Genomic DNA, 24,869 nt, shown 5'->3' with positions numbered 1-24,869 from the left:
CCCTGGCACCAGATTCTTCGCAGCACTCCCGTCCATCTGGCGTGCCTGTGCGTGGCGGCCGGCATGGCGGAGCAACGGCTGGGCAAATACAACTACCTCATGTACCTGGGAGGCGTTACCGTGAGTGTCTTCGGCGCAGTGTAGTGGTATAAGAGACGCACCCTATCCATCCTAACGACTGGCTGAACCCGTGAGTTCGTATAACGGTTCGTTAGCGAGTATGATGCTCTACAAACAAACAAACAAACAAACAAACAAACAAACAAACAAACAAACAAACAAACAAACAAACAAACAAACAAACAAACAAACAAACAAACAAACAAACAAACAAACAAACAACTTTCAGATTGCTCATTTACTAAAGGGAATCAGTTTCAGAGACAAAACGCTGTTGCGAAACTATCTTTATATAACATGTCTTGAATAAGACATCCGAACATAAGACATAATTGTACAAGCCTTCCATGTTTGCATTTCACAGCCACTGGGAAAATTAATCCATCTTTTCTGTATCGTCGTTGAGTCTCCTCTAAAAGAATGTGCGCGTAGGCTGCCGCCGAGAAAGCACCGCTTCGGCGGCAGAGAGCCCAGAACACGCGGCACTCTCGATAAATCAAGCCAGCGTTAGCTTCAGGCGTCACGCCACGCGCGTCTATCGTTATCAGGAACTCGACTACGCGTTAGCGCCTAACGAGTGATTGACGTGCAGAAGTCATAGAGAGTGAGAGAGCTAACGGTGATGGGCGCTGTCGGCTTGTTTTGCTCCCGTCAGGAAACGCCAGCAACTTGAGAGAAAGCCACGGCAAACACTGGCCATAAGCCTCGGGCACAGGCGACCGGATTCTGCGGGAATAATTTTTTAGCTTCTTTTATTTTCTTTCTCTATTTCGCACTCCGTGCCATTAGAGCGGCATAACGGCAAACGTCGAAAGACGTTCCTCTGGGATGTCAGCGCAGTTCACGTCTTTATATATACGAGCGGCCATGTGAAGTAAAGAAACAAACAAAAAAAAAACGCTAACAACTTGCACGCGGGGATCGCGTCAACAAGCCAGAATTTGGTAGCGCTTTTTCGCTCTTTGATGGTGGGGATCTGAGCACACACGCTCGAGTTGTTTACTCGAGCCTTGCTTTGAGTATGCGGCTCTGACGTCGCTGCGTTGTTGTGTACGGAGCAATTACCACGACTCGTCCGTCAGCGTCGAGATGATCGAACCTCTCAGCTTCATGCAGTGTTCTGTTAGCAGTTACGCTCATAAGGTATACAGAGCTTTCCACAGATGTCCAAGTTCGTCTCTCTTAAAAACCTCAGCTGTGACAGAAATGTCGCGTACCACGCAAGAGTGACCGACTGATTCTGTGTGTGCAGTGTGATGTGCTATCTTTCTATCTTTCTCTCTCTCTTTCCTCTCCATCTTTAATCTCCCCCACCCTGTCCCCATGTGTAGGGCAGCAAACCGGTTGTCCCATACGGGTTAACCTCCCTGCTCTATTATTTCTTCTCTCCTCTCCACAGATGTCACTAGAGGAAACCCTAGCGCGGCGATCGTCCAGCGACACTGCGAGGATGACGTCTATAGTGCGTCGATTTTTCTTCTCTCAGTGCTCGCGGCTTTAGGAGTCCTTGAACGAAAGAAGGGGAATTTGAAGGGCTCGTTTTTCTTTGCTAGACTCAACATTTATTATACCTAACAGACAAGAAAGCCAAGGAAAGTATAGGGGATGTTATTTGCACTGATTAGGATGTAAATGTGAAGAAAGTAAAGTGGACGAAACGATAACTGTCGGAGTTCGTGTAGCTTTCTTTTTACCCTTTATCTTTCGCAGTATTCAAGCAACCACGTTTTTCATGTTTTTCAAAGTAGAGCCAAGCAATGTCTCTGCACGCGTGCACGAATCGTTGTGAACTGTTGCACTTATAGCTCAAAATTATGTTTTGAAGGTGATCAGCTTGCAAAGTCACAAAGCAGTTCGATGTCGCAAAGATGAACCTTAAGAAAATGTATGGGCTATTACTACCACTCCATGCCGGCTAAACCGCCGCAGTTGCCGCTTCCGAAAACGCTGGCGCCAGAGTTTCTCAGGTAGTTTTCATTGCTTCAGCAATAATATATGGAAACTACAGGATAAATTTCGCCGTTGCCGTGATGTTCCGCATAAAGATCACATCTTTCCCGGCGTGCGGTATCTTACGTTGCGGGTGTGAGGGAGAATGCGCACGGTTATCCGAAGAAGGATGGTGGCTTAATGCTCGCAGTCATCCCACGCGCTCAGTTTTGGAGGTCGCGTGATCTAGAGGAGGAAATAGCGTGTGTGCACCCCTAGCCCGGCGGTTGCTGCGAATGTCTGTCCGAATGTCTGTCCAAGCGCCTGCACCTTAGAGGTAGTGTGTGGTTGGCGCAAATGCTAAAAACAAGCAGGGAAGATTGATGACTTTATGCGCACTGTTTTTCCAGCGCACCTATAGCGTCAGACGACGCGTAACCAAAAGTTTTCCGAGATGCGGTGAAGCGAGAGCAATTACGAAGGTTTCGCAGGCGGTCTTCATCGCGCTAGTATTGTGGCAGCACCCACCATGGTATAGCTTAGCAGGTTATAATCTGTCGCGCTGCTGAGCCTGCTCAGTTCGAGGACGCGGGTTCAAATGCCGGCCGCGGAGGCCGCATTTCAATGGCGTCAAGATACAAGGACGCCAGTGCACTTAGATTTCGCTGCAAGTTAAGGAACCCCAGGTGGTCAAAATTAATCAAGGTTCCCCCACGACGGCGTGCCCCACCACCACGTGCCAAAACACAATGTCATGGTTCTGGCACGTAAAACGCCAGAAGTTACACACAACAAAGCAGAAAAATGGGCGAGTTGGTAGGTATTCATTTTCACAGGTAGTAAGTGCGCGCTATCCTGTGAAGACAGAAATTATCATTAATGCTTATCATTGTGACAGTCAGTGCTCGAGGCCCTCGAGCGAAATATGTTCATGTCTGAACGCTTGACGTCATGCTAGTTAACCTAATTATAACGCGGGTCTTTACTGGAGTTGACAAGGTGCGGATAGAAGTGCGTATTACCTCACTTCGTGGATGTTGTTGCCTAAAAAGTTGTCACCGCTGTTAGGGTTTCGCGTTTCGGGAAAAACATCAGTTTTGTAAAAGAACTTTATGTCGGGGCTGTATTACAGTCATAGGCCGGCAAAAAAATATGGAGCTCACTCAGACTCACTCACGAAACATATCTTGCCCTTAGGGCTTACTCGGACTCAGACTCACCAAACTTTTCCTCAACCGGACTCACTCGGACACATACTCACTATAATTTTTCTCAGCCGGACTCATTCGGACTCAGACTCACCAAAATTTAATTCACTCGGAGTCACTCAGACTCAGACCCACGTCTCGATATGAGTCTGAGTGAGTCGACTCATGAGTGAGTTTGTCGACCTATGATTACAGTCCTGTCATAACCTTCTGTATTGCTGCCTCGTTGTATTGTGCTGCTGATACTGTGCTTGCCTCGCAGAGCTTTCCTGCCCTGTCTTCGGTGCTGGCGCTGGCAGCGGCCGTGGTGACAAGCGGCGTGGTGAGCGACCTGCTGCGTGACAAGGGCTGGCTCACCACCACTGGTACCAGGAGGCTCACCTGTTCAGGAGGTAGGCGCAACACGAAAACAGGAGCGCGCGTGAAGACGACTGATTATAGTGCACGCATGACTTCTTGGGCATATACGACCTATATTTTCTCTTTGGCGCATGTGATAATTTCTCATCGAAAAAAAAAAAAAACTTGTATCCGGTGACCTTCCTTTGGTTCACCTTTAACCAGCAGTAGTTTAGACTGGAAGTAATTTAAATGCAGACGAAAGTGAGTAAGCTATAACTAGAAGTCGTCAGCGATAGGCACGTCTTAAGACCGGAAGTGCCAACTGGAAGTGCCAACTGGACAAGGAGTACTACCTTGTCCGTAAACACATAACCGTATCCGCAATACCGGATCACCGGTCAGCTGTACAGCAGCAATAAAGCTGGTAGCGACATTTTTTGTGACGCATCGTGTATACGTATAGAGGACGTAAAAGTGCATTGAATTTTCATGGCATAAGGCGTTCGCTAGCGACATACTCGCTAACTTGTAATCGTTTAACAATTATTAAGGCGAAAGCCATAGATGCCTCATCGAACGCGAAAATTGACCGTTAGCGGCATCAACACGAATGATGCAAAAATCATCATCCCCTGATGACGTCACCATAACGTCACGTATCACCAGAATCTGTGACATCATCATAATGTAATTACGACGTCACTGTGAGGTCATAGTGACTGTGAGCAGCAGTCTCTTCGTGTTTTGTTCCTTCGTCCGTGCGTCTAATTTTTGCTGCAACTACTCAACATGCACGATCACCAACTAGCCCACTTGCAAACCATTCTAGACGTTCGTGCGCTTGTTTTTGACGAGACGGCGCAAGCGCCACCATGTGACTCAGTTCCACCAATAGGGAAGCGCAGACCTCATCGCCTGACCTCGCCATACTCTAGCGGAAAGATCACCGAACGTCAATTTGTTTAGTTTTATTCAGGTGGCTAGTGACCGCAGTATCAGCTTGAGAAGCTCGAGTTCAGCCAACGTTTATTGTTTCGCACGAGGGTGTTGTGGTCGCAGTATGTTGTATTTATTTATTTATTTATTTATTATTTATTTATTTATTTATTTATTTATTTATTATTTATTTATTTATTTATTTATTTATTTATTTCAGACATAGTGCCAATCCCAATGGGGATTTTAGCAGGAAGGGCTTTCATACAATAAAGATATACAAAATTGTAAGTTGGTTGTACATTACACAGATAATATTTGGAATAATTACATGAAGGTTGCACGTAATATCATTTAACAAACAGAATGGTATGCATAAAGACTGCATTATTACAGGAGTTACATGGAACATGCCATGAAAAAACAACAACAATAATAACAAAAGAAGTGTATACATAGAATACACGTGTGATGAATCAATAGATCGTTACAGGATGCAATTAAATGTCCTTACAAAAAAACAAAACGGTAAGGTTAGAACTAAACAAACACTTAATATTTGGGAAACACTTAGGTAGTTTTGAAGAAATGGCAGGAAGCTATCTTCATTGTTACAAGTAGTTACGTATGTAAGCAGACTGTTCCATAGCCTAATGGCTTGTGGAAAAAAATCACAGCATATCCACGGAGTGAATGATGATGAGTGGGCGAAGCTGCGGAGGTTCATCGGTAAACCGTGAATCTTCCGTGAATTCTGCCCAGTACATCATCACCGACGTGAGATCGGGCGCGTTTATACTAAAGGTTCGATGAGTTATGACGACTGCAGCTCACTTTAATTTTACATGTACGCTGTGAATTTTCATTGTTTAGAAAACCATTGCTTTAGAAAACACCTTGCGTCTTTCGTTAAGCAGCTGGCGTCTTTTTCGTTTTGCTTTAGAAACATCTGGCGTTCTTTCGTTTTGTTTTTACAAAACATCTGGCGTCTTTCGTTGGTTATTTCATCAATCAACGGCGTTTTTGAACAAAATTTTTATTGTTTAATCACGCACAGGAGAAATCTCACAGGCATTACCTTGGAGGTAAACAATGGCTGCTAATGGGAATGAGAGACAGAAGAAGTCGGCTTTTAGCTAACACTTACACTTCTACAGAGACAGAAGAATCGGCTTTTAGTTAACGCGCACGCTGCGAATTTTTTATTGTTCAACAATGCACAGGAGAAATCTCCCACCGGCACCACCTTGGAGGTCAAAGGGTAAGACTTGTTACTCACTACTACGAGCACGACGAGGGACGAACGGGTGCCGCCTTAAGGAGCTTCGCCCCTAAAAAGGAAAATTTAAAACAGTCAGTTTTGAACCGGTATTCCTGAAGGGATTGGGGGTGCTTATGACGTGAGGGTTTAGTTTCTGGGTAAGATAGGTATTTGGTGCTATTAATGCGAAGCTTATTCTAAAAAAGTTGAAGCAACATTTTCTGGCGAGCCAGTTCAGCACGGTTACGAAGGGTTAGTATTCGTGTTTCTTGCAATAACACGGATGGGGAATCAGATGTATAGTATTTAATAAAAATAAATCTCACTGCTTTCCCTTGCGCGTTTTCTAGTTATTGATTAATTTATTGTAGACGGGAACCAGACGACGTTAGCGTACTCAACTACTGGTCTAACAAATGTGTTATAGGCAAGCATAGCTTTGTTAGATGCGGGCTGAATGGAGGCGCCTTTTCAGAAAAAAAGTATTTTTAATGCAGATGACGTTACATGATTTACGTGTGCCTCCCATCTCAGGTCATCTGATATGATTAGTCCAAGATACCTGCGTTCCTTAACTGGAGTTAGTTGGGTATCCCCGATAGCGTAGGAAAAGTCGGATATTATATTTTTCCTGGTTATTCTAAGTAAAGCTGATTTAACTATAATTAATGTCATCTGCCGCTCCATACACCATTGAGATACTGATTTGAGATCGTTTTCAAAGGTTAGGTGGTCATTAGGACAATTGATTTCTTTATATACTATGCAATCATCGGCAAAAGACCTAATGTTAGTCTTGATAGATGCAGGTAGATCATTTATGAAAATGAGGAATAAAATTGGAGCCAAGACACTGCCCTGAGGCACGCCTGACGTAACATGGGTTATTTCGGATTTTTGGAAATTAATTTCGACGAACTGTGTTTCATAAATAAGCACTGATCTGGTCACTAATTGGTCTATTACCTAATACTGCTTTGATTTTTATGGCTAGTTTTTTTTTGCCTGACACCCGATCAAATACTTTAGAGAAGTCAAATAGTATGAGATCTATCTGTTTTTGATTGTCAATGGTTTCTGATATTTCGTGTACTAATTAGGTTAATTGAGTTACTGTAGAAAGACCTTTGCTGAAACCATGCTGGAATGGTGACAGAATGTGGTTTTCTTCGTCATAGGTAGCAATGCGTCTGAGGATGATGTGTTCAAGCAATTTACATGTTGTGCTAGTTAGTGAAATAGGGCGTAAATTGAAGCGTCAGTTTTGTTACTTCCTTTGTGAATTGGTATCACTTTAGCCATTTCCCATTCGATTGGGAGAGAACACGTGGTTAAGGATTTGTTAAATATTAGGAACAAATACTATGCCATCCACTCAGCATACCACCTTAAGAATTCGTTAGGTATGTCATCAGGTCCGGCTTTCTTTTTGCAGTATAGTTTTAACAATAAATTAAAAATTCCCGCCTCATTTAAGGAGATAGAATCTGTGCTGTCTGAACTGTGTGAGTGAATATGGCGTGGGATCGTATCGTCATTACTGAGAATTGACTTGAAGTAGTTATTAAGGTTGCTTCCGGTACCTTCTTTTTGAGACATGCATCCTCATTTTGTACTAAGATAATTCGGTTAATAGCAGCCACTGATTTTGCGGTCTTTATTTTGCGTTAGTAGAAGTAGAAGTGTAAGTGTACTGAAAAGCCGAGCATTAGGTATTTTGCGGAAACCGGCCGTTTTTGGCGCCAGTTTTGTTGCGTTGATTGATGAAATAAACCAACGAAAGACGCCAGAATAAAAGCAAAACGAAAGAACGCCAGGTAAGAAAAAAACAGACGCCAGCTGCTTAACGAAAGACGCCAGATTGGGAGCCCAATGGTTTTCTATGAGCCATGTGGTGCGAAAAGGTGCAAGTTTCTTCGGGAAGGAACCACATTAGTATCATAGGTAGAAGAGTAAAATAATGCGTTTTGAACCTGTAACCAGGCCCACTCATCATCATTCATGATGCGAGTAGGTTGTTGAATGTTCAAGCATCCTCATTCCATTCAGGCACAGCATCAACAAACAAAATTTTTATGGTGAATGTTGTAGCGTATTAGAAAGAGAGAATAATTATTTTCGCTTTCATAGAGGTGATTGTTGAAGTGAAGGATAGGCGAGTTTCGCAGTTAGGTCTTTTTTTAACAATTTTCTGAGTCATTTTACTTTGCGTTTGGCGTGTATGATTTCACGGTTTATCCAATGGTTGTGCCTTTTTGTAGGGATGTAACTTGGGATTTTCTAGAATTTTACTAGGATTTTATTAGGGATGTAACTTCGGATACAGAAGAATATAATGGCTTTGAATCTCTGCCTTAGCAAATCAATGTCTAATACAGATTTATTAGCAAGCTGTTTAAAAGAGCAATAGTCACAGGAAAGTTGAGCGACTATGCTGGTATCATCGGTATTCTTAAAATCAAGAGAAGTGACAAGGGATTTGGAAGGTGTTATAAGGCCTTGAACTGGGATCGAACCGGTTACTACGTGGTGGTCTGATATACCGTCTAGGTAGTTTAACGTCGCCATTATCTGGAGGAAAATGATCGGTCAAGAACAGTAGGTCAAGTATGTTCGATGAACTACCTTGCACACGAGTATGTTGTGTCACGATATGATAGATATTCAGGCTTAAAATAATGTCAAAAATTTTATCAAACGAGGCGGAGTGATGTTGCAACGTGTGCCGGTTGATATCTTGGATATTAAAGTCGCCTACTAGTATCAGTCTGTTTCCAATGGCGTAGCGACATAGGTACGTGTGCAAAAATGTTAAAACGTCACTGGTTGATGAAGGACTTCGATACAAGTTGATGAAGGACTTTGACACATTGAATAATGTCACGGGGTCGTGACGTCGACGAAGGCAGCAGTCGGCGTGTCCAAGATGAAACTCTTTATTTGGCCGAACTTGTGGACGGGAAACTGAAAGTCAAACTACAGCAATACACATTGTACACTGATAGCGGCGAACCGAGCGTCGGCCGTCGACAAGCTGATCATGGCTGGCACGCGCCGTCTTTTATCTGTCACGCATCGAACTTTCCAGTCTTATCACTGGCGGTCGCGCAAGCTCTGGAATAATCTAGACTATTCGCGTCCTTCGCGCAATCTTAACAAAGTGATCTACTACAATCGCGAAGCTTCTCAAACGCTGCGGCGCGGTCTGAGTTGAGCGTTGCTAACCGTCCTTGCGGGTCATACCCGAATACATAAAATTAAAACAAGAAGCCGGCGTGGCAATCATGTATCGTGTATCTTAAGGGGGTACTGACACCATTTTTCGAAGGCGAGTTTACTCTGCTATACAAATCGCCTGTATGCAGAGACGGCTCTGGGCAGTTGTGAAGCTCAGCAAATGCTGATATTTTATTTTGATATTAAAGTCAATTTTCCCATGGCGCAGCTACTGACATCAACACTAGCTTGACGTCAGGCCACAGTACTAATTCTGGTGACTTCACGCAGCAGTCTGGCTGGTTGTGATGACGTCAGGTACCGAAACTTCCAAAATGGCCACTCGCGCGTCACCAAAATATTCAAAATGGCTTGTGCATCACCAACAGAGCCACCGTCGCGATATCTTGCGCGAGCACGTGTCGAGAAGCTCACCGTGTTGTGACGTCAGGGTGCAGTAGGAACCGAAAGTAGCTTTTAAATACGTACTGTAATTACTTTTTCAGGGTGCACTCACGCTTAGCAGTACATTTTCTAGGCTCTTGAGAGCTTTGCCTTTCATTTGACGCAAGAAAACGACAACTGACAATTTTCGTTCAGTAGGGTTGAGAGCTGGGCTAGTTGGTGAGATATCATTTTAACATATGGTGTAGTAGCGCAAATTCGACGGGGACAAAGAGGACAAAAAGAAACACGACACTCGCGAGTGTCGTGTTTCTTCTTGTCCTCTTTGTCCCCGTCGAATTTGCGCTACTACACCACAAGTTAAAATGACAATTTTCGTGTCAGTACCCCTTGTGTAGCGGAAATACAGATACTGATACACGTCGCGCGAGACGTATCGCGGTACAGATACATGATGTCCAACGAGTATCTAAGATAGTGTCTAAGATACATGTATCTTCGATACTGCCCAGCACCGATGTGATCGGCTATGGTTCGATTTTCTGTGTAGCCTCTGTGTCGAGTGCTAAACAGCTGCACTGCTCATCCAACCTTCACAGAATCGAATGGCGCCTCAATTTTAATTCTAAATATGCGTAGTGTATACATTAGCAGGCAAAACACGCGCACGTCTTTCTTACAGAGGTTGAGAGCGGGCGCACCAAGATTCTGTGGGCGGAGCTTATATTCATTCTTAGGTTGTAGCCTACTACAGTGTACTGCTACGCTGAAGAGCTACAAAGGAAAGTTTATTGGACCAATACAAGCAGCGCTATAGAGGCGCTTATAGACTGAATACTTATAACTAGCGTCAATATGACTTATACAAAAGCTAGACGCAATGTTACACAAGCTGCAGTAACACTTTCTGCTCTACGAATTCACTATACAACAAGACGCACGATAACTAAGTCATCGTACCTCACAAGGAGCTGGAAAAAATGGGGAAATTGCATAAGGGGAGGAGGGGGTGGGGTCTTTCTTAAAACTCAGTACGGCACTGCTAGAAATGCCAAAGCTAAAAGACGTTATTAAGGCTTAGAGCCTTAGATGCCTCATCAAACGTGAAATTTAACCGTCGGCATTAGCGGCGCCAGCACGAGTGATGCGGAAATTCATCACGTGATGACGTCATAGATCGCAGAAATTCGTGACGTTATCATCATGTCATCACAAACATCGTTGCTTGGTCAAAGGTGGGCCGATCACGGAGGCAGTGCAAAACCAGGCGAGGTGCAGGAAGCTCGCCATCGCTCCGATCATGGAGGCCGTGCACAACCACGTTAGGAGCAGAAAGCTATCAAGGGGGGGAGGGGAGTCAGTACATTTGCTGACAAGGAAAAGATGGCTTCGGCCTCCGAGTCGTGTTAAAGCGAATTCATTCACGAACCCCAGCATACTTCATTGCTGCGCATATTGAGTGACGAGTCTTTTTGCCTACATTGCATTGTTTGATAACCCTCGTAGTTGCTCTGCGCTATAGAATTGATTTTGTCTGAATACTGATTCAAAATATAAAGCTTCCTATTCCCACATGCCGCGATTACAAAGAAAATAGCTTGCATCGCATGTCCTTTATACTAATACCTCTCGCGGTTGAGCGGCTTTGGCAACGCGCTGCGGAGAGCCACGTGACGGTACGATACAGACTGCCACATTCTGGTGGGGACATCCTGTCTTCTGTCATGGCCGCTCTATAAAAAAATGTAAAGCGACGCTAATGCCATATAGGCTTCCCAAGCAACGCTTAGCGGCGCTGCTGCTCTTGACAGGCAGCGCCATCTCTGGCAGAAAAAGAGAAACTGGGGTGTTAGCAGCGCGCGTTTTCCGTTCTCTCCACCGCGTTGCCGCTCGCTTTGCACGTGCAGAGCTCTCGCGGTGCACTTGCGCCGCCTCACAATGTACCGCTTGCAGCGCGGCTTCAAAAGGATTTTCAAGCTTGACTGGCACTTCCGAAAAGCGAACTTGATAAAATGAGAAAGGTTCGTCAATCACGTTAACGGTGAAGAGCAGACGATCGATAACAACGACGCCCAACTCACAGCGAAATGCATTTCCCAAGTCGCGATTACACCGTGTAGGACGTGTAAGTCTCATTCAACACCGTGTAAGTCTCATTCTGTCATATTAAAGATGAATAATGGTCCACATGCACTCCGAAATGAAGCCGTACACGCTATCGATGTTCTGCGGCGTGGACTACGAATCATATGATTGTTGTTTTGATATGGCATGCTTACAGTAGCAGCCGTGTACTTTCGTGAACAAACGTTTGCGGCGTGCGAAAAAAAGATTATACGGCCATGACACTGCTTCCTGAGAAGGTTACAGTCAAGTCCTCCGTGCCGCTGGAGAATCACCCGCCGATTAAGACGCGAGGCAGCTAGCTGAGCTTTAACCACTGTGAAGCAAGATGAACTGCTCGCCTCGTTTTTTCGGCTCTCGCGTCATGCTTGCAGTCAAAATGCACAGACGTCCGTTCCGGCGTGATAAAGCAGCCTTCCCGACGCGTGAAATGCAGGCGCCGAACTTCTGATAATGTGCCGAGTTCAGTTGAATTCAACCAACCGCGCAATGCTAACAGTATAACGCGAAAGTGAACGTTCAACAACGACTGGTAGGTCTCACGAACACGGGGAATCAAAACACAAGGTTGCTTCACCTACAACCGTAACTGGACTTTCACAATACGAGAAGACAGCGAGTAATCATTAATGTAGTCGCTGCGTGCATGCGCCGCGTTACTTACGATTCAGGTTCGGAACGAACGAAAGCGATGAACTCAGACAGCCAAAATAGAAGGCGAGACAGCGCTGTCAGCTATCCACGCTTGCCGCCTTTATTTCTCGTACGACACGCCCGGGAAACGATACAGTTTAACACGTGAATCGCGTGCCTTGGTGTTGTCTGCACTGTTGTGGCTGGCCGCTAAACCGCAATACTTCGGACCACGCTTGCGCTTCCGCGGGGTCGCTGCTGCCATCGCTGAAATGCGCAGCTTCGCACAGCAAGCCTCTCGGTTCAACGTACCCAGCTGACGGCCCCCCAGTTACCCGCACCGAGAGAAGAACGCGTGCGTACGTGCGCTACCGCTACCGTGAAAGGGGCTGAGTCGGCCGCGCGAAGGTTCAGAGCTTTCCGACAGAGCCGCAGCGCGGCTGGCGCGGCGCTGTCGTCGCGCCGCAAACTTGAGCTTGGGTTCCCTATACTGAGAGTGGCACTGACTGTGTTGGTAAACTTGTGATTAACTGTGAGCCATCTTCTTCTCAGTCGACGTACTGATCCTTGCCCCCAACCCTGCACCCTACGAAAACTTTGTGCACCTTACCTGGTTTTGCACTCCCTCCGGGATCCGCACACCTTTGACCACGCGATGATTTTGTGCGATGACGTCATCGTGCGACGTCATCTTATTTGACGTCACGATGACGCCCTAACACGTGACTTTTGGCATCGTTCGCGTTGACGCCGACGGCCGCTTTTCTCGTTTCATGAGGCATCGACGGCTTTCGCCTTAAAATATAACAACTTCCAACCAGAACCATCAATTTCGTACCAGTTTCCGGAGGGACATCTAAGAGGCCACGTAGAAAGAAGCGCGTGGTTGGGATCTGCTTCTCCTGGTGCCGCAATGATTCCAGCTGCTAGCAACATTTCATTGAACTCAACCAGTTAATCTTCTTTCATTCCCCTGACAGTCAGTTGGCCCGCATATTAAGTCAAGTTATGCTCCGATACCACATATATACAATTATAACCCTCAGCTTGAATCAGAACCATCGATTTCTATTTTTAAGAAACCATTTTTTGAATATTCTGAAAACTGGAAGTGCTCGACCGGAAGTACTTGGAAGAGAAACAAGACTGTCAAGGGCGAGACAGACGGTACGATTTTCCATGCGATGCGACGTCCGACACGGCGGTGGCGAAACCGGAATGGTGACCTTTCATAGCATCGGACAGCCACCATTCCCTTTCCCCCTTCGCCGCGTCGGCCGGCACATCGCATTGAAAATCATACCGTCTGTCTCGCGCTTCACCCGGTAAGGGGTATTCAGACGGGGGAGGAATGCTCGGGGGAGACGGGGGGGTTGCGGATCACGTGAGCACGACGTCACGGATTAGCGAGTGGGCGTGACCCCCCCGCGCCTCCTCGGAGGAGACGGGGACGTTTTCCCCGAAAGGACAAACAATCCCCCGGCGGTGGGGGATGTGGCGGAATTTCTGGCTCTTGTTTGGCCACATTGTTGCACTTGCTCCTGCAGAGAGCGGCAGTGGGTGTCCAGTCTGCAGTTGGGGTCATCTGTAGCTGGGGTCATCGTCGTCAGCAGCTGGTGAAACGGGCGGTACAAGCCACAGGAGTAGTCTGGTAACACTGGTCTCCCCCTCCGTTCGCCCCGTCCGTGTGAGTGGGGGGCATTTGTGGCGACTTCTCCTCGCGAGTTGACGTCACTAGGCTCCGCCTTTACCCCCCGAGCATTTCTCCTCCGTCTGAATACCCCTGTACTCGTGCCACTGAAAACTTTTCTGTTTTTCGAGCGGCAGTGCTTTTGCGCTGCAGCAGATCCTGTATTCTAATTATGCGGAAAGCTCTACATTTTTTAGGCGAAAACCTTAGATCTCTATGTTTCAAAGTCGTGTCAAGTACAGAAGATATCACGTGAGCCCAGCAGCTGCGTGTCTACTTCGTCTTTGCGGCGTTCGCGTGAGTAAAGAAAAAAACCCCACTAAATTCAGCGTTCATTGTAGCGCTAATATTGCTCTAATCCAGGGCTAATTCTGTGAGTAATATAGTTCTTGTGTATGTCTTGGTGTATACATAGTTCGAAATCCCATGCTAAATCCTGCGCTAATTTCGTTTTTTGTGTACGCCTTGGTGTAGTACGAAATCCCTCGGTAAATACTCAGCTAATATTTTTATTGCGATAGCAATTATATGGACAGTCTCGGCTGGATTTTGCCGTCGCCGTCATTCACCGTATATGTATAAGTATGTATATATATATATATATATATATCAAAGTCCCAAAGAAAAATCATTCAGAAAAATGCTTCCGAAGCGCGGAATCGAACCAGCGACCTGTCGTTCCGCAGCGCGCGGCGCTAACCACTACGCCAGAAAGCGCAGATCCTTCGGGTAGCTAACGGCGAGCGTTATATACACACCCTTTACCGTTGGCAGGAGTCAGAGACGGCAGGCGCTTATAGGCGTTTCTTCATTATCAGCGAGATGGCGCGAGGAGCGCGACTGGCGGATTTAAAAGTCGTCGGCGAGCTCGCTCGCTTCTTCTTATATTTGCGCAGAGAGAACCTTGCCCTTCCGCTGTCTGCTCGCGCGGTTTTCTCGTGGTGAGGGCAAGAGGGATGTTTCACGCTTTCACCGTGATGTCCGCGCTCATGTTACGGAGCGTACGAAAGTCACTCGTGCTCAAGGACGCCGCTAAACGAACAAACAGAAGTTGAGCGCGAACTATCAAGTGTCACAGCTCGACACTTGAAGCACGCTAGTTTCCTTCGCTGCTTCGGCCGCCTTTGCAACAGGAGCGCTGTTCAAACTGAGAGTATCCACTGGCGAGCCTCACTTCGTATAGCATTAGTTGCTTGCTATCGCATTCATTGCTTCGCCCTTGCGGCGAAACTGTGACTTTTTTTGTATAGGCCCTGGTGTAGTTCTAAATCCCGCGCTAAATCCTGCGCTAATGTCGTTTTTGTGTAGGCCCTGGTGTAGTTCTAAATCCCGCGCTAAATCCTGCGCTAATGTCGTTTTTGTGTAGGCCTTGGTGTAGTTCTAAATCCCGCGCTAAATCCTGCGCTAATGTCGTTTTTGTGTAGGCCTTGGTGTAGTCCTATATCCCGCGCTAAATTCTGCGCTAATGTCGTTTTTGTGTAGGCCCTGGTGTAGTTCTAAATCCCGCGCTAAATCCTGCGCTAATGTCGTTTTTGTGTAGGCCTTGGTGTAGTTCTAAATCCCGCGCTAAATCCTGCGCTAATGTCGTTTTTGTGTAGGCCCTGGTGTAGTTCTAAATCCCGCGCTAAATCCTGCGCTAATGTCGTTTTTGTGTAGGCCTTGGTGTAGTTCTAAATCCCGCGCTAAATTCTGCGCTAATGTCGTTTTTGTGTAGGCCCTGGTGTAGTTCTAAATCCCGCGCTAAATCCTGCGCTAATGTCGTTTTTGTGTAGGCCCTGGTGTAGTTCTAAATCCCGCGCTAAATCTTGCGCCAATGTTGTTGTTGTGTAGGTCTTAGCGTAGTTCTAAACCCTGCGCTTAATGGAGCTCCACTACCGTGACACCTGAGGAAGTGCGTAGCATGTTCAACCCAGCAATTTTGCCTTGGCAATCGCGCGCTTGCCAAGAAGGCGGCGCTCTCTCTGGCGCCGCGCGCGCATCAGCCGGATGTTTCAGAAGCGTTTTTCGCGATTTTAGGTAAAATATTGCATATAATTCTTGGTTACTTCTGTAGTTTATACAATCTAGACCTTGCTAGTTTACTTTGCATTGGTTTTGAGCATTTTTAGCCTTGTTTTAAGTGGTTGACAAGCCGGGCACCTAAAATGCTACGCACTTAGAAAGCGCAGGTGTCAGGCGACAGGGCCCTGGCAACGGTTGGGGAAGAGCGTCTGTTTAAGTAACAAAGCGGTTTATCTTCCGAGTCGGATTGGCCTATGACGCCTCGTTCCCTCCAGAACACAGCATCAAAAAGCGCTATTGTCACGTGACCATGCCCTAAACCTCGGGCGGGGAAGACCGAGAATTCGTCAAACTTAAAAACTAAAGTAAAAAATGGAACAGTTCCGGCATGATCATGTCTTACGTCCGTTATACCACCTCCAGTAGGCCAAGTGACTTCAGGGTACGCACCTGCGGTTTCTGCAAGGGTCAGTCCATAGAGTTTCCTCAGCACCCAGTCTCAATGACTGTAGGGTCGTCATAGACTCTTCTCCTCTTTCATTCTTTCACACTTCCTTTGCCCTTTCCCACGTACGGGATGGTCAACCTCCCTTTCTTTCCTTCACCTTTCTCTCTCTCTGTCAGACGGAAAGGTGGCACGAAGTTTTATGGATGTGAATGGTGGGATATGCCGGCTTTGGATTTGCATCCATCTGGGAGTGCCCGGGCATCTCGATAACGTCAGCCAGACAGTAGAGACGAGCACTAACAGCTTCCCTGCGAAACACACCGACTCAGTGCAGACGTTCGAGTCTGAACGACGCGAGACAGTGCATGAGACGCACCTCGTCTCGTCGCCTGGAGCTGTTAGCTCTCTGAGTAGTGTGCACGAACCACGAAAAAAAATTGTGACCTGTTCGCGGGCATTTTTAAATGCGAATGCATTTAAAAATGCGAATGCATTTAAATGCGAATGCATTTAGTCGGGGCATGTCAGGCGTCTGTCGGTGTCCGCGCGCCGGCAGGTGTTATCTCTCCGCTCTCACTCCCTCTCCGATAGCAACAGCTGCGGGCGCGCGCGCTTATCCTCGCCCCTAGCAACCGGAGCAGGTGGTGCGGGCGGAGTAGCGGAGAGTGAGTGGAGAGGAGGAGCGCGCTCTGGCGTGTGAGGGCGCTCGCATCGCGGGAGCTCGGCGGAGCTCCCGCGTGTGTGGAGAGAGTGTAGGAGAGGGTAGGTGCAGTGCTTCGCCGCTCCTTCTCTCGCCGTTCGCTCTCTCTCCTCCCTGCGCCACACTCCCGTCCGCTCGCTCGCACGTATATATAAATGGAGTGAAGCGATTACTACGCCGTCTATTTACGGCGCAAGAAATGCATTCGCATTTCCTCACGATTCAATTTGAGGAGGTGGGGGAATTTTTTACTGACGTCGTTTCCGTGACAGAGATGACATAGTGAAATATTGGTGGACCCTGGCATTAAACACTTTTGTGTTAAAAGTCATATGACTGGTAGAGCGAACAAGGTAGGGCCAGTAGTGTACACATTTGTTGAAACTTTATTGAAACGAGTGGAGAATCAGGGTGCCAACCTTCGCTACTCTGACGCTACCGAAGCGCTCCCTGTCGGCGCTCGTTAGTATCATGGTGCAGTTCTTCACTGCTTCTAGATGGTGACACCGCCCTTGCAAACCGAGAGCGCTATGAGAGGAAGAATGTGCGAGAGAGTAAGGCGCGTTTGTGAGCCTTTAAGCCCGTGTGCCGGTCGCGCCGTGGGTAGAGTGCCCGGCAACTGTCGCCGTGGAGAGAGAGATTTCTGGTTCGACTCCCAGGTAATCCAAATCAATGAAACTTTTTCTTCTAGTTTTTCTTTGTCATCTGTATTTCAATGACGTATTTCCGTGGCGGAAATACGTCAGCGAAGTCTTGGTGGACCCCGGCATAAGACACTTTCGTGTTGAAACAGTTTTATACACTGGACGCGCATTAAAGAACCCTCAGGTGGCCAAAGATAGTCACGAACCTCACCCCTTTCTGTGCCATGCCTCAGTCAAAACGTGGTCTCGGCAGGGAACACTGGAAGTTATTTTATACTCTGGGAGAGTGTTCAGGAATAGGGACGAATACCGCAAAGAAAAACTGCACTTTTGAAATAGGAACTACCACTTCTGAACTAAACAATGTGACTGCGGCAGTTTAGACTGGTGTTCGCTCCAGTGACAGTAAAAACAAACAAAAGGTGCGCCGATGGCCTCCGTCATCGTGATTACAGCTCTGCTTGCTTGATCAATTCGAATGCAATAAACCAATGGCTACATGATAACGCTTCGTCCGTGGCCTAAATTTGAATATGGTGATCTTTCATAGCTAGAAATGTTCCTTAAAATCATTGGCCAGTTGATAAAGAAGCGAAATTCTGAAGTTGTCAAAGAGGAAAGATCTATTGTTCCAATGTCCAAAGTCTCTCATAAGTTCTACACTAACGCCAAAGATAATCGAGTGAGGATGACGAAGACTTGAACTGTCGCACCGACAACATCGATTCGATTCCAGCTCTGCTGGATGCGGTCGAGTAAAAGGGTTTCCACAATAGGCATCGCGTATCGTTAAGCCTTGAAATCGATAACGGCGCAACAACAGAGTCTCGTCGGAGGAAATTGGATCCGAAAGTCCTGTAGCGCGAGAGGCAAGTTAATGCCATTAGTAATGAAAAAACAAAAACAGTTTCTCAGAGACTGGTTGCCCCGGGACATTCGCCCCAGTAACGAACTCTTTGCTTCGGAGCCCTAGATCGATACTCCTAGAACCGCAGAAATTAGACACACGTGAGCAGCCACTGGAGCGCTACGAACGTCGAAAGCTCGCTGTTTTGAATGACTCCTCTAACACTCTGTGTAACAATGCCTGATAAAATATGAAGCATAGCTATAATAGGGAGACGAGAAAAGTAAATGCGAAGTGTTTAATCATGAACACGTTCACTTCTTTGAACCTGCAGTCTAACAGGTTAACACGTGATTAAAAACATATGCAGCTATAAATTAACAATCAGTAATGCTCACGAACAATCGCAATCCCGAGCAAATGTGATACAAGTTGACAACGAATTGTTTTCATCAAATCTTGGATAATGCTTCAACGTCAAGTAGTGATAAACTGACAAGAGGCATTTTATAGACAAGTTTTGGATCATGCTCAATGGAAAGGTCTCTAGAAGGGTATTTACTTGGGTTTGTTGGTTTGCCATTACTCGTACACTGTTGCGCGTTAAAGACGTAGACAAGAACGCAGAGACACACACTGCGTCCTTGTCTCTGTACACTTGTCTACGTCTTTTAACGCGCAACAGTGCGCGAAAGGATTGAATTTCATCTGGCCGAGTAGGTTTTATTAGCTTCTTACTGCCAAGATATTCTTTAATTTTACGTTAAAAGGGAGCAAACACTGGTGATACGTTTTTCGTGAATCACGCTTACGACACTTGGAGATTGCTACGGCAACACTGCCTTATAATCTATAGGTTGAAGTCCTTTGTGCTTTGAGGCTCGGTGTCTACCGAGCGAAATCCGCGATCCGTATTCCTATGTGCGTTCTAATTGACCATTTTATACTTACGGTTTCCAGGATTGATTATCCACGCCTGCGCAACGATGCTACAAGGGTTAAAGGAAAACCATTGGATAGAACACATAGCCATGACAGCCCTGGGTGTCTTCTTCGTAGGTAAGATAGCTTTTCACATCAGAAAAAAAAAAGATTAAGGCAGCTTTGCACTAGGGGGGTGCCAAGCCTGAAGGAAGTGCGAAGCTGGGCAGCCTGCTTTGTTTCTCTTCGGTTTTCTCTTTTTTTCCTCCTATATTTCCTTCTGTTTCTCTTTTCCAGTTCTTTTTTCTGTCTTTTTTTCTCTTTATTTCTATTTATTTCTATTTCTTTTCCTATCTTTTCGCTCTCTTTCTCTCTTTTTATTTTGACTTGCTTCCTGTTTTTTTTTTCTATTTTTATGCGTGGTTTTGCCTGCGTAACGCCAAGCGATGACAGCATACGACAGCTCGGGCCCCTAAAGCGCCTCCGCACTTGATATCATCGTCAAGGCACTCGAAGAACAAGAGGAAGAAGACTTCTTCTTGGCGCGAGCCGCGCTCATTATGCTATACAGATGGCTATGCTATACCTGGTTATGCCAGCGTTACGCCAAGCTACATGAGACGACGACAGCATACAACAGCATACGACAGCCCGGGCCCCTAAAGTGCTTAGCACTTAAAAAAATTTGAACCATCTCCCCGAAGGGAACCCTGATGGGATGCGAAGCAGCAGCGGTGCGCACTGCGTTGACCCGGTTGAAACGGGCGTCGACGCGGGTGATGGAAGAACGGTTTGAAGCGAAACTCGGTGTAGCGTTTACTCAAGTAAACGTTTGTTTGAAACGCAAAGACACGGGAGGCGGGTTGGGTTTCGTGTAAGTTTCATTAAAGCGTTTGGCAAGACTTCGTAGTCGTTGTTTCTTCAGAGTCGAGACACGGGCGCTGGACCGGAGCAGGCGCGCGTTTCGCCTTGACTACCACGGGTGAAGCGAGAGAGAAGTGCCACGTTCAGAGGTGTTGCGAGCGGGCGGAGCAGCCGGCAGCTGCGGGCGCAACGGCGAGCATGCTGCGGGTGAGGGAGAGAGTGACGTCAGCGCGCACCTGCGAGGGAAGCGTGCAAGGGGAGCGTGACGTCAACGCAAAGCTGTGGCGTGACCTACTTGGCAACGCTCCAACACCTACGGCGAGGGGAACGCGTTGCGGTGCATTCGTACGGACGCACGTAACGTACGGCGTTACACACGTGAGTCAAAGAGCTGCTTCGCATCTAAAAATGTCGGGCGAAGCTAGCACTAGTGACGCAAGGCTAAAGGCACAGCGGAGCTGATCGGTTCCTAGCTGGTCCTGGCCATACGAAGTGATGCCAAGTTATACGACGTGATGCGAAGTGATGCTTGTTATACGAAGCAATGCCAAGGGATGCCAAGTTCCAGACGAGTCCAACACAGTCGCCTGTCGCGTTTCGGCCGTACTACGTCGTGGACTACATTAAGCGAGTCGAGCCCAGCAGTCTCGCTTCACATATGATGAGTTCTGATATATGGTGTAACTCAGCAAGGCGTTGCTTCAGGCTAGTTGGTGATCCATAATTACAAGTGAAATAATAGAAGCGGCAGCAATGAACTGCGGTGATTACGAGTGTGTGGGCGCACCACCCCTTCTCTTATCCCAAAGAGAAATGTGTTTTCTTGATGGCAGTTGGTAAAAATGCAATGTAACGAACACGTGTGGTTTTGGTCAGAGGAGTGGGTGCTGTCGGTTCTTCCTTTCTTTTCTTTTCTTTCACTGTATATATTTCCGAGCGCAGATATTAAACGTTAGTTGGAAGTAGCGCTTGTGCTTGTCGTGTTTCTCTGTCCATTGTGTAGAAGTTCCGCGCTATAAAACTTGTAATTACTGATGTGGGTGATATGATAACGGCGGCCGGCATGGGCGTGCAAAGCGCTTTTGGTCGTTTGAGTTCTTGAAATATCAGAACTAGAACAGAAGCGAAACATCACACTATAGCGGGATGGCGCAGTGCTGCCAAACCGGATGTGCGCGTCTCTCAGTGATGACTGGACGGCGCGCAGTTTACCGTTGCTAATGCTTGCCCCTGTTCGCGTTTCATTTGATGCCGATGGTATACGTAAGTACATAAGTTCCTTTCGTCCATTCGTCCATCCGTCCATAACTTCGCACTTTGCATCTGCAATGCAAAGCTGCATTGCAGATCGGAGCTGTAGTATAATCCACTCGCACGATTCTGCTTCGGCCGCGAATCGCAGATATATAGTGTTTACGAGGTACACTGAGGTTTAAGCTATGTAACCTCCCATCCTTTTTTGCTAACTCAATAAATATCTGCCTCTGGGGCGGTTGTAAGCGCTTCTCTTCGCACAATGATCAGCGTCGATCTTCGCAGGGATCGAGACGAGTCACGTGGACATGGCGCCCCAACATGCGCCCGTACTCAAAGCGCTTTCGGCCACCACGCTCGAGGTTGTTCTGGGCGGCATCAGCGTGTTCGTCATCGCCGATGCGTCCTCCCTCACGGTGAGCACGCTTTCGATGGGTTTGTAGTCCACGCTTCACGAAGTCGCACAATCTTTTTTTTTAACAGGGAAGATGTTTAAGCTGTCGGTAACTTGTGTTCCGTCGTCAAGAACTCAACAGGTGGGTATGCGGCACAGGAATTGGGCAAGCTGCACTATCGAGTACAGCATGTGCGAGCGTTAAACGAAGACTCTGCTCGGCGAAGTGGAGCTCCTGAAACGTGTGAGAGAGAGAGAGAGAGAGAGAGAGAGAGAGAGAGAGAGAGAGAGAGAGAGAGAGAGAGAGAGAGAGAGAGAGAGAGAAAAAGAGATAGAAAGAAAGAGAAAATTGAGAGAGACAGAAAGAAAGTGATAGAAAGAAAGAGAGAAAGATAGAGAAAAACAAAGGAAACAGACATAAAAAGATAGAAAGAGAGAGAGAGAGACAAAGAAAGGAACAGGCACAAAAAAGAGATAGAAAAAACGGAGAACAGGGAAAGAGAAATAAAGAGCGAAATAAAAAGAAAAAAAAAGAATAAGAGAGAAAGAAGCAGAGACAGGGAGAGACAGAAAGGGAAGAGAGAGAGAAAGAAAAATAAAAAGACAGAAAAAGAAAAGAACAGACATAAAGAAGGGCTACAAGGAACAGAGAGAAAGAAAGAAAGAAAGAAAGAAAGAAAGAAAGAAAGAAAGAAAGAAAGAAAGAAAGAAAGAAAGAAAGAAAGAAAAATAGCGAGAAAGAAGGAAAGCCACCGGGTGCGCTCTTCCTTCTGGCTTGGCGCCACTAGCGCGTAGCTGAATGAATGAATAAACTTTAATTAAGGTCAGTCCGGCAGTTTCTTTCGGGTGGGGGGGGGGGGGGGGAAGAGGGGATTAATTCGGCACAAATGTTTTTAAATTCTATGATTTCGCGTGTCAAAATCGCGATATGATTACGAGCCACATCGCAGGCATACATAGAGGGAGACTCCGGAATAATTTTAACCGCATGAGATTCGTTAACGTGTGCCTATGTCTAAGCACACGAACGTTTTTGCCGGATCGAACCCGCACCCTCGTACTTGGTAGCGCCACTAAGCCACTACAGCTATGTTTTCTCATTCTGCAATAACGCTGAGGTAAATGCGCTATTAGGTGCCGTGATTTTCCATGTTATCCATGTTTTCCTTGCAAAGCTAACGTCCAAAACCGCTATGAGAAACTCCGCACTGTATATACCTATGAGTTTGTGGCATAATTTTTAAAATCTTGTTTACGTGCTTGCTCGGATCTCGTCAACGAGTTTTAATTCGCTTTGTTGAATCGACAGATCCATGAAACGGCGCAAAGATCCCAGTGGCCTGATTGTTAAACAAGGCACACGGACAAGAGAAGGCGCATAAAGAATACACAAGCGCGACCCACTGCTGTGGTCTAGTGGTTAAGGTGCTCGACTGCTGCCCCGCAGGTTGCGGTATCGAATCCCGGCCGCGGCGGCCGCATTTTCGATGGAGGCGAAAATGCTTGAGGCCCGTGTACTTGGATTTAGGCGCACGTTAAAGAACCCCAGGTGGTCAAAATTTCCAGAGCCTTCCACTACGGCGCCTGTAATAATCATATTAGTTTTGGGACGATAACCCCCAACCATTATTAAAAATATACAAACGAGGCGTCTTTACATGTGCCTTCTCTCAACTGAGCGTCGTTCGCGCAGTGATTCCATCGTTTCAAGACAAAATACCGACAAGCCCGGCCGCCACTCTCGCTGACTCGACTTGGGAGCTTCTTGCCGATGATAGTTTTGATTTATTTTATTTCTCCCACCTTTTCTTCAATTTTAGTGTATTGGTTGTAACAGCATTTTGTGATTGTATATCAGCGAATTCCACTCGCTGTACCCTTGTTAATGTTTTTGTCTTTTACTTAATTCGTGATGACTGTTTCTACGTTCCTTTTTCTTATGTATGCTCCCCCCCCCCCTAGTGTAATACTAAAACAAGGCTCTTTAAAAGTTCAATAAATCGTGCTGCCGATAATGGGGATGGAGGCAGCATCCAGCATCGAGGACACTGCAGTTCGTACGTAACGATCACGAAACGGAAAGCCGATGTACTTAAGTTTCCAAACGTGCAGTTATCGGTGCGTGTGTAGTTGCCGGGGTATAACTTACAAGCGGTTTCGTGTTTCGGCATTGCCTATGGATGTTTATAATAAAGCCAACGACGCTGAGGCCTTCTTCTTCTTCTTCTGAGGTCGGTGGCTTCTCTCGTAGGGCCACCGACTGGCGCACGTCTTCATTCCGGTGGCACAAGTGGTGGCCGCCCTGCTGTACCTGTTGTACGGCCGCGCAGACCTGCAGCCCTGGCACGGGCAGGTGGAACAGAGCCCTGAGCAAGAGGAGCGGAACGTCTGCGACCAGTGCGAAGATGCGTGCAATGTTCAGAAGAAGGGCTGCTGCGGCGACGTCGGTGTGCCTCAGGCTCACTGCTCACAGAGGGACATTGAGGAAACAGTGTGATTATATGACGAGGAACTATACGCGTGGAGGCGAACGAGTGCTCGTTCAGGCGCTGAAGGCTTCATCCGTTGCCAGTGGACACCACCCCGGAGTTGTTCCTTAATCGAACTGATGTCGGTGCTGGTGCATGCAATAAATGGATGGCTCAGCGATAATTCCATTGATCTACAGGAGTGCTTGAGCACTTTCTGGTATATGCGGGCTGTTGAGCATAACGTGAATGAACGCCGACTACCGACTGTATACTGGTGAAAAAGCTTACAGATTCCCACTAAGAAAATACGAAGTACATCGGCAAGCACTTGGTCTCACAGTTCATTTACAGCAACAGCGGTGTTCTCCCACAGGGAAGACCGTGCACCCACTTACTTCACTTGCCTGCTTCCTCGCCCGATAACTGCGTTCGCCCACTATACGGGGGACCGGACGAAGAGG

General features: G+C 46.8%; 1 protein-coding gene across 1 annotated transcript; it reads left to right on the top strand.

Annotated features, from left to right (window-relative positions):
• On the top strand, positions 1 to 24,434 carry LOC119381805 (potential vesicular glutamate transporter vglu-3-like). The gene is made up of 5 exons (XM_037649563.2): positions 1 to 120; positions 3,520 to 3,649; positions 19,465 to 19,563; positions 21,829 to 21,959; positions 24,189 to 24,434. Exons 1-5 carry the CDS (start codon positions 64 to 66, stop codon positions 24,432 to 24,434), a joined length of 663 nt encoding a protein of 220 aa, XP_037505491.2. The 5' UTR covers positions 1 to 63.
• Positions 24,435 to 24,869: the final 435 nt, after the last annotated feature.

Source organism: Rhipicephalus sanguineus, chromosome 2 (genome assembly GCF_013339695.2).
Source record: "Rhipicephalus sanguineus isolate Rsan-2018 chromosome 2, BIME_Rsan_1.4, whole genome shotgun sequence".
In the NCBI taxonomy this organism is placed as follows: domain Eukaryota; kingdom Metazoa; phylum Arthropoda; class Arachnida; order Ixodida; family Ixodidae; genus Rhipicephalus; species Rhipicephalus sanguineus.
Note: the sequence above shows the minus strand (reverse complement) of the source record. Positions and strands in the feature narration are given on the sequence as shown.